Source organism: Drosophila willistoni, assembly GCF_018902025.1.
Source record: "Drosophila willistoni isolate 14030-0811.24 chromosome XL unlocalized genomic scaffold, UCI_dwil_1.1 Seg141, whole genome shotgun sequence".
Classification (NCBI taxonomy): domain Eukaryota; kingdom Metazoa; phylum Arthropoda; class Insecta; order Diptera; family Drosophilidae; genus Drosophila; species Drosophila willistoni.
In genome coordinates, this window is record NW_025814052.1 from 10,136,215 (window position 1) to 10,146,359 (window position 10,145).

Below are 10,145 nucleotides of genomic sequence, written 5' to 3' on the forward strand. Positions count from 1 at the left end.
GTGATAGTTTTTATTTTTTAAATTTAATAATAACAGTCCCGAAAATAAATGTTCATACCAAAACTTCTTAACAAGTTTTTAAATAGTTTTTAAGCTGAACGGGGGCGGGCAAGAATTAGTAGCCACTAAGCTAAGTTTCTTAATAGTTTTATATTATAATTATATGTAGTAATAATAATAAACAATTAATGCTTGCAGGACAAATTTATAAACAGTTTTTTCTACACATCTAAAAACTACTTATGAACAAAGTGATTTACTTAGTAAATCTTAAGAATGTGAAATTAGAACTTAAGAGCCTGACAATATAGATATAAATCGATATTTCACTATTCTAGGAAATTGAGAGGAATCCAGCGGGCAAATATTTCAATTTAACGTACCTTTTCATTTTGATTGAAGCTTTATTGTTGTTTTCTTTTTCTCTCTGAAATCCTGAGATTGACAGCATCCCAAAATCCATTCCACTCTATTCCTTCAATTCGCGATCTTTCTTTGTAGCTTTCACTAATTTATTTTAAAGGTTGCTGACTTTTGTGTGGCATTACAAAATTTGTAATCGATTTAAAATTCTGTTTGGATCCGTTCCTGATTTTGATAAATTTGTTCACTTTGTAAAGCACTTTCACTTGCTACGTCTTATAAATTTGTGTGTTTGGGTTAATTCTCATGGTTATTTTTATAAACAAAATGAGAAAACATTTTACACACACACATGTCTTTCTGTAGATGCCTATATATACATATATATATATACATATATATATATATATATGTTTATGTGTACTATACAGATAGAGAGAAAGAGATTGACTTTTGTGTTCAAATTTTTATACATTTCATTGGGGCAGATGCCTCTGACGTTGCCAGTTGCCAAAAACACAAAAGCCAAAATATCGAAAAATAAACATACTATATATATATATATATATATATCTATATATAAGTTAAAACGTAAAACAATCAACAAGTACAACAACAAAAATCATGTTTCCAATGTAATTTATTGAAAATTATCTACTAAATTGTGTTGCAAATAAAATTAAAATTGACACAAAACACCAAAAAAACAAGAAAAAAACAAAAACGGAAAGAAACAACAAAAAAGAAGAGTGCGCGATAAAACGTTAGTAATTTTATTTTATTGCTGAGCTTTTTTTGTGAACAACAATTGCAAATTGCAAATAAGTTAAATGAAAGAGTTACAAACAAACCCCTTTCAGTTGTGTCAACCCGTTGATAAGTTTGTGAAAAGGTTTTTTGTTGTCTGTTTGTCGATCACGATAATACTAAATACATTATAGTTATTCAGGTACTTGCACTATCGCCATGGGAGACAATCTGTTTCCTATACAAATTATATGGGAAATGTCATGGCATCTATATATACATAAATATCTCAAAATATATGAGTACCGCCAAATACCCTTTAGATATTGTAAGTGCAGGCACATAAGACTTGGCAACATTGAAATATCTAAGATTTTCATAATATTAAAACAAATTAATAACAAATAACTTAATTAGAAAGTAAAACTAAAAGGTTATTGAGGTTTAATAAAGAATTTCGGATAAGTGTACAACATTTTTAATCGCTTTTTGTTTTATTGACCAAAAATCAAACGATTTGAGATGCTTATGAAACGAAAGTGAAAACAGGTTTTAATTTCCTTTCAGAAAATGAAAACATGCAAAAAACAACATTATAATCCTACACCAAAATTGGTCTCTACGAAGAATTCTAAGAAACTTTCATCATAAAACTCAATATTTAAAATGAATTTTTAGACCTAAGACTCAATTTTCAATCATTACTTACAATAGACTCTTCGCCAATTGATTTTGAAAAGTTGAGAAGTTTCTTTAATAATCTTGGATAAGAAATTGACTCGGACAAATATGGTTTTTGTTTTTGTGTGTGAATGAGAAACATTTGCTCCCAAAAGTAGGCAATAATCTGGAAGTGTATTCACTATTTGCAAAAACTTTTCGTATGCGTTCGATATTAATAATTTTCGCAAGCAAAGTTAGCTTTGAAGATTTTTTTTTATCCGCCGAATATTTAAAAATTTTTGTTTTAAAAGGAAAATTCTTCCTGTCTTCCTATTGTTAATGTTTTAATACTAATTGCAAAATGATTGTGATTTGTACTAGAATAAGAAATAGTTTTGATTTTTCAAAAACATTTGCACATGGGCAATTGATATATCAAATATGCTGTTTCGGAACTAGGGCTCTGAGAAGGGCATATTTGCCCCTTAAAGTATGTAACAAGCAGCCCAAGAATTTGCTTTTTCAAGCAAATAAACAAATTTATTTTAATCTTCAAAGCAAAAATATTATAAAGATATTTGAAGTAACATGACATAAGAAAAGTTAAAAATGTGTTTAAAACAATGAATACGTACGCAGCATATTGCATACTTTAAGGGACAGGATTCCATTGCTTTACAATTATCATTTTAAAAAATTTTGCTACAGGATATTAAAAAGTCGATTTTATACGTTTGCCTCGATTTTTGGCAAGACCAGAAATTGTTTGCGACGCATTTAGGCCCAGTACATATGAACGTTGAATATTTTGAATGTGTATACACAAATCTATCTATCTATATAGTATATATTCAGAAATATTTAAGATATTCTTGGCGGCTGCCTTATTGAGCAATTGGCTTTTGGATATGTATAAATTGCCTTCCGCCTTGTGGCATTTGAAAAGAGATTAGATTAAGAAATGGTTTAAAACTTTTTTCCCAACTTTATATACCTCACTGATTTTCACTGGCATTATTGCTAATTGTGTTTTGTAGAGAAAAGTTATTAAAATTTTAGAAAAACGTTAAACAAATAGAAAGACAAACTGAATGCATGAAGGTTTTCTCTGATGTGGTCAATGATAATTGTGTTTTCCTAGCGGTGAGTACTATAATATTTCTTGGTTTTCTTCATCAAATGGGACTAACTATGGAATTATAAAGAAAAAGAAGAAGATTTTTGGAGGGATCGTTAAGGGAAGAAGCGAGTAAGTTTTACTCCCCATTTGATTCCTCATAAATTTGATATAGAAAACCGTTTTTCCCCTACCACAAAATAAACACTTTCAATTGGGTGCATATGCACCTATTCTGTATTGATTTTCTTCGTTTCGAGTTGCAATAAACAATTGTTTCTTCGAGTTTTATCATTCAATATTATTATTTAATCGTTTGTCTAGTGTGTCTGTCAGATTGTAAACATATATTGTTTATTAACTAAAGGGCCCGGGCAGGCACACTTCGAGAGACAACTCTAACGATTAGAAAGACAACCAGAGAGAGAGAGAGACAGAAAGAGAGACTGACTGTCTGACTGACTGACTGACGAGCTAAACAATACTCACTAACATCTATGTATGACAAGACAAATAACAACAACGATAACAACAATTGGCAAATGTTAAAACGCAAATTCATGTGACAAAAACAATTTGAATGGCGAAAGTAAAAGCCATAAATAAATGGTCACCGTTATCTGGGCCCCAAATAAGTAAGTGAGTACTTGGTAGAGTATCTGATCTCAATTATCACCGTGCAGGCAAACTGGCCGACCGACCGGGCGACCGGACCGGACCGACTGATCCGAGTGATCGTCCAATCAACCGACCGACCCAACGACCGACCCAACGACCGACCCAACGACCAAACAACTAAAACACTTCATCGTCTTCTGATTTACTGATTGCATATTCTGATTGTGGTCGCTCTTTTGGGTGAATTGGAGAATAATATATATTTAGAATTTGTGTGTTAAAACAAACTTGTGTTTGTTTTCTATAGCGTACTATGCCACTGAGTGCCCGACGTCACAATACACACACTTGCCTAATCTTTGGAGTATCTTTATCTAGAGAGACAGTCTATTTTGTATTTTGGGAAAGTACGACTATTCGTAATATAGAGAAAGAGATAGAGATAGAGAGAGGGAGAAAGAGAGAAGTCGTCCGCCCACTATGTACGTGCCACGCACCGGAGATGAGATGGCAGAACGTGAATGAGTTGCGTTTATAATGATTGGAAAGTTATAGATCACAAAACAGTATTGACACCATGCTCATATAGGATTACATGGTATATTTAAGGTCACCAAAATCTATGTAACAGGCAAAGGAAAACATTTCCAATACCAGAAATCGTAATCGTAAAGGATCGCCCACCTGTCCGTCTGTATGAACATCTAGATCTTGGAAACTATAAAAGCTAGAGCAACCAAATTTGAATAGAAAGTCTCGTATAGTATATATGTAGATTAAGTTTGTTTTTGTCACGCCCTTCTACGCCTACCTAGTTCAACTACAACAGATTTTCTCACCCATTACACGAGTTAAGGTATCTCTCAACTTGTTGGCCATCACATGGAAATCACTTTAATTTTTTCTATTCTGACAAATTGTATTTTTTGGAAGAAATTGTTTAGCTATTTTATTTAAATTTAGGACACTTATATATCTTATCAATATTAATCTCCCTAGTAAATTTCATAAAATTCTAATAAAAAATAGTCAAGCTATTAATGCCAAATGTCAAGGGGATGCTTAAGTATCTGCCAGTGTGAGAGAGATAGACTTTGCGTTATTTATTCTTCAAACCGTTTTCTTAGTTAATGCATGGTATACCAAAGTCGTTGCGACTTCTTATTTATATTTAAGTAGTCTATAGGTTGGTCTCTATATACAAACATACTCTTTTTGTGTGCGCTCTTAACAAACCACGAGAAAACAATTTAGTATAAGTATCTTATCAACTAGGCGTACTTTTTGATTGGTTTTTACTATATAAATATGATTCGTCATTTCAAATAAATCTCAATTCCATGGCAGACACGCAAATAGATTATTATAACTTGATCTAAGATATGTTAATAATAGAAATTTTGTGTGTTCTCCTCGATGATTATAAAAACGAATCAGATTCTTATCAGTGCATTAAAAGTCAAAGTACGCCAAAGTTGCCAAAAAAAAAAAAGATTGTAATGAAATACAGATCATGAAACAATTGTTTGAGCTTTGAATTTTTAACGACTAACTAAGTTTAATACAGTTCCAATAAATATTTCTAAATATCTTATTTATATAGTTTGGGTTTAGGTGTTTAAGACTTATTTTATGATACAAATGACTAAGTTTAAAATAGTTCAAATAAATATATGACTAATCTATGGATCCAGTTGCCAATTGGTACAACGGTTTTCGTTTTGGTAGATATACATATATGAATTGTTAAATAATGTTTATACACAAATGCTATTATCTGCGTCACGGCGAAAACACTTGTTGACTTCGAGTGACGGAGACGGAGGCGGAGAGATGAAGATGGAGATATCGCGTTTTTTTTTTATTTTCTTTTTTTGAAACCACTTGGAATGACATGAGAGAAAAATTCTTTTGTTATGCTACATTTTTGTATATCATATCTTACAATTAGTTATCGAATTGTGTAAAAATTATATTTGTCTAGCTTATCAATTGAAGATGCTAAACGAAATTCTATGTAGAAATGAGTAATGCATTACTACACACACACACACACACACACACACACACACACACACACACATACAAAATGCTTTGACTAGTAGTGTATGAGTGAGTGAGTGTGTCTAAGACCTAGAACTAGAACTCGAATTGGCATTGAGTGTGGGTCTAGAATTTCTAGAATTTAAGATCATTTCAAAGGCAGCATAAAGTTGAACTTGAGAGCAACAGCATCCCCTACATGCCCAATCCTCAATCCGCAGACCCACAGATTTTCAACGATCAGCATCGTTTGGAGCTGCTGTTTGACTCGAGATCCCTCTCCCACCAACCACCACCGACGCCAGCACCACCACCACCACCACCACCACCGCCCACCACCACGCCTCGCCATGCCTTGCCTCGTTTAGGCGCAATCGAAAGTAACGTTTTGGCTTTACGTAGCACCGCATTAGTCGTACTCTGAGTGTCGGCGGCATCAGTTCAACGTTATTTGAATTTAATTTTTCAGTTATTTTTTTTTGTCGGTTTTGAATTTTGAAATCTTCACTTGGACTTTGTGGTTCATTAACTATTTTTTTTTTTTGTTTCTTTCTGTAAGTGTTTTCGACTTGGCCAAGTGCTGTGCGCGCGGTTGGTGCTTGACTTTCAAATTAATGCAAGTCAGAAGTGTGAAAGTGGAGCGTTTGGGTTTTATTTTTTCTGTTAGAATTTTATAGATATAGACTTTAGAGTGTATATAAAAATGTATTTATTAATTTAAATTTTCCATTAATCTTATTTGAATTGGCAAATTATCACCAATAAATTGCATTTGTTCGGGCCCAAAAATTTGAGATAGTTTATTCTTTTTGTGATATTCTTTAATTAAAACTCATGTGACTGTATAATGGTCATATTTCATATATGTATTTATTTATTTATAAACTATTCATTTTGTGCAATTAACTTGCAAATCGTTGCCAGAGACAACGGCAGAGATCGCATAAAACAAAAAAAAAAATAAAATTAAAATGATTAAATAATTTAAATGATTAACATAGCAAAATCGTGCTCGCATTTCTCCAGCCATTTCGCCCGACGGGCATGCGATTACCGATTCCCCATTCCCGTTCCATTTTGAGCGGATACGAATATATATATATACATACATATATGTATATAGTTTCTGATAGTTCTATTCACTTGTAATGCAAATCACATATCTACACTAGACTCGATTCACAAATTCAAATCATGATTGCCAATTTTTGTCTAAAACTTTACATTTCGACAGTCATTAAAAAGCAAAAGAGAAGAAAAAAAGAAGAAAAAAATGTATTTCACCATTTTTAACTATTCTTTAAAAACATGTAAATTATTTATTTCTCATCTTGTTGGCACGTGTCCGCCTACAAACAAAACACAGAAGCCCCGAAAAACTGGTTAAGAGCTGTTAACTAAATTTAAATGCGAAATTTAATTGCAATTTTTATGTGTCTCTTAATATATAAAACGGAAGAAATACAAAATACAATTTCAAGCTAAAACTTAAGCTCTTTAAAAACAAATCAATTAATTAAGTTTTACACTTTATAATTCAAATAAATATAGAGATAGACGAGAAAAGGGAAATAAAAGACTCATTTTTTAAGGTTAGAAACAGCGGGAAAAGAAACAAACTAAGAAATGAATGACTCTTGATTCCCTTGATTTGTAGCCTAGTGTCGTTCGTTTTATTATTTTGATTATTCTGTTGTCTGATCGTCTATTACCGAAACATAGCAAAAATGTCTGTAAACAATTAAATGAAATTAATTAAAGCCAAATAAATCAGCGACGAACAGAAGCAGCAGCAGCCGCTGCCGCTGCCGCTGCCTCTGCTGCTGCCGTAACTCTAACGGCAACTGATAAGCGGTAAATGCTGTGATCTAGGGCGAGGGGCGGCTGCGGCGGCGGTGGCGAAGCAAATCAAATCAAATCAATTAATTAGCAGGTTAATGGGGGGCGGGGCCAGAGGGTTGGGAGTTGCTTGCCCAGAGATTGGCCAACCATTAGCAGCAGCGGAGCGTGGCCGTGTTGCGGTTGCTGCAACTGGGCCAATATTACAAATATACATATACAGATATATACATATGTACATATAATTATAATAGTCTTGTCTTTCTTTTTTGTTTTTTTTTTTTTGGTTAATTTCATCATCATCATTATCATCGTCGTTATCATGCAGCAACATGGAACAGATGGAAAACTATGTTACGGCCACGGGCAGCAATAGCAAACGCATTTTCGATGAGGATTCGGGTGAGTGTGTAAGCCGATTTCCGGTTTAGAAAGTCGCACTGCTTGAGGAAGTGCGTCCAAGTCGGAGAGTGCAAGTACAAGGTGAATTGAATTGCAAACCGGATTCTCAATCCGTTGAAGTTCAATCGCTTTGGCCCTGAAAACGCAGACGACAACGCGGCGCGAAAAAAACAAAACAAAAAAAAAAACAATAACCAGAAAAGAAAACAAAAAACAAATAATATTAAACGGAACAACAAAAACAAATAAAAATAGGCAAAAAAAAAAAAAACATCCAAATTTTTATAATAACATAAGTACTAAAATTAAATGAAAATTACGGTTCTTCTTCTTCTGCTACATCATCCACCTGCCACTCTGACACTTTCACATCACGTGCCACAGTTAGCAAGGTCACCTCGGATGGGGAACCCCTATTGACCATGGTTGCTGGTCTCTCTGGACTATTAACTGGCATTATAATTCTGGCAGTGCTTGTATCCATGGTCGCCTGTCGCAATCACAAAAAGTATGAAATCTCAAATTGCAATCGAGTGATAATTCAAAAAGTAACGGTCTCCATTCTCCTTCCATTACGTTACAGTAAACGCCGGCAAAGTGGAACAGCTGGAGCTGCAACACCAACACCACCAGCTACAATCACTGATTTGACCATGACGAGTCCACCAGTGGCCGGCAGAGGCAATCTAAATGCCGCCTTTGCCGAGAGCACATTATCCTTACGCGTTCAGGATAATGATAAGGATAAAGAATGGCCCTCAGCTGTGGTGGTTATCGAAAGGGAAAGGTATTAATATGCAACGTGATTTTATTGAAAAACAAAAATTATAAGACTGAGATGGCATTGGCTGTCGTTATTATTATTATACAAATATCTACAATTATGTATATATGTATATTTATACATTGTTTTGTTATCGTTGTCTAGTATAAATAGTTGCAACAAACATGTAAACATTATTATTAACTATAAAATAAAACTACATTGCACACACCTATTGATATTAATTGATGAGATTAATTTCTTCCTTTGTTAACTTGTTAGCCATTGGTCAATCTATCGTTAAGGAAAGATAAGAACCAGTTGAGATTGTTCTCAAGGCAGTTGGTTTTTTTCAAAAGTTTGAATAAAAAGAGTTGGCAACGCCATTCGATTAATTTCCCTTTCAGTTATCGATAAGCTTTTATCGTGGTTGACTCAATTTGCGTTTCGATCAGTTGCCATTTAAATTATCGATAACGTTTTATCGCCTGCGCTCTCGTCTTTAGCTTGATTTTTTTTTAATTTTGTGGTTTTACAGTTATATTTGGTAATTATGTTTTCCGTTGTTATATATTTTTTTATTGTTAATTTAAATGTGTATTTCGTAACTAGCTCTCCATCCCAAATAAACATGTGCGTGCGGCTAAAAACAGCTGCGTAAAATCACTATTTCGTTAAAAGGGGATTCCCAGACACTGACACACGAATGTGCACCCTGCAATAAGATCCGAAAACTTATTTCTTGCGACAGAAAAAGCAAAAATTATACTAAAACGTAAAAAGTTGCTGATATTTCAAGGTATCTAAACATAGCTCCTTCTACAGAGAGAACTATTTGCCAACAAGATCATCGATTCCAATGGAAAAGCATTACAAGTTGTGGGGCAATTTATGGAAAAAGGGGCAAGAGAATTTGGCAATTGAAGGGTCTGATAAGTTCTTCTAAAGTCGGAAAAAAATATTAAAGAAATGATAAACGATTGTATTACTCAACGTCAGGATTTTCAGCTAATTGACTTTACTCCGATTGTTTGTGGTAAATTGATCAAATTAGTTAGGGCCACCTCTCAAAATGAAATTACCAAAAATAATGTCTCCCATAATATTTGAAAATCGGCTTACAATTGCGAATGAAGAATAAAGATGTCAAATTATAAGGAACTCAAAGACGGAAAATGTTAAAGAGTTATCTCAAATCATGTGAAAATAATGGAATTGATTGAGCAGGAAATTGAATTTGTTTTAACAAATTATCCAGCACTAAAGTTACGAAAAAAAAAGGATTATTCAGGAGAGCCACAAGTCGACATGGGTGGATCTAGCACTGTGAAATGGGGGAAATTTTGCTTTTAAGAATTTTCCAAATCTTCTTTATATGTTCCAAAAATCGAATTCTTGGTGGGCTTATTGCAGTTCCCCCGCTGGGATCCGCCTATGAACACAACAAACTTTGGGCGCAATTTAAAAACAAGGCTATAAATTATCGACAATTGAGCACTTATCATTAGTTAGTTATATAAATGTACTTATAATGAAAAAGAGATAACTTTTTATTTGAAGTTTTCCTCGTCGTTATCTCTTGAATTTTTA

General features: G+C 33.4%; 1 protein-coding gene and 1 long non-coding RNA gene across 2 annotated transcripts; both read left to right on the plus strand.

The window, feature by feature from the left end:
- The first annotated feature begins 1,102 nt into the window (after positions 1 to 1,102).
- On the plus strand, positions 1,103 to 8,800 carry LOC6641447. Its single transcript, XM_002063996.3, has 4 exons — positions 1,103 to 1,126; positions 7,719 to 7,792; positions 8,177 to 8,300; positions 8,376 to 8,800. Exons 2-4 carry the CDS (start codon positions 7,723 to 7,725, stop codon positions 8,584 to 8,586), a joined length of 405 nt encoding a protein of 134 aa, XP_002064032.1. The 5' UTR covers positions 1,103 to 1,126; positions 7,719 to 7,722; the 3' UTR covers positions 8,587 to 8,800.
- A 248-nt stretch (positions 8,801 to 9,048) lies between these two features.
- LOC124460493 lies at positions 9,049 to 10,114 on the plus strand. Its single transcript, XR_006954392.1, has 2 exons — positions 9,049 to 9,102; positions 9,168 to 10,114. It is a non-coding gene; the product is annotated as an uncharacterized LOC124460493 (long non-coding RNA).
- Positions 10,115 to 10,145: the final 31 nt, after the last annotated feature.

Excerpts from the sequence above, each read along its gene's own strand:
- LOC6641447 (XM_002063996.3), top strand. The coding sequence starts at position 7,723 with ATGGAACAGATGGAAAACTATGTTACGGCCACGGGCAGCAATAGCAAA. Across the intron at positions 7,793-8,176 it reads CATTTTCGATGAGGATTCGG|TTAGCAAGGTCACCTCGGAT; the intron begins GTGAGTGTGTAA and ends CACGTGCCACAG. Across the intron at positions 8,301-8,375 it reads GCCTGTCGCAATCACAAAAA|TAAACGCCGGCAAAGTGGAA; the intron begins GTATGAAATCTC and ends ATTACGTTACAG.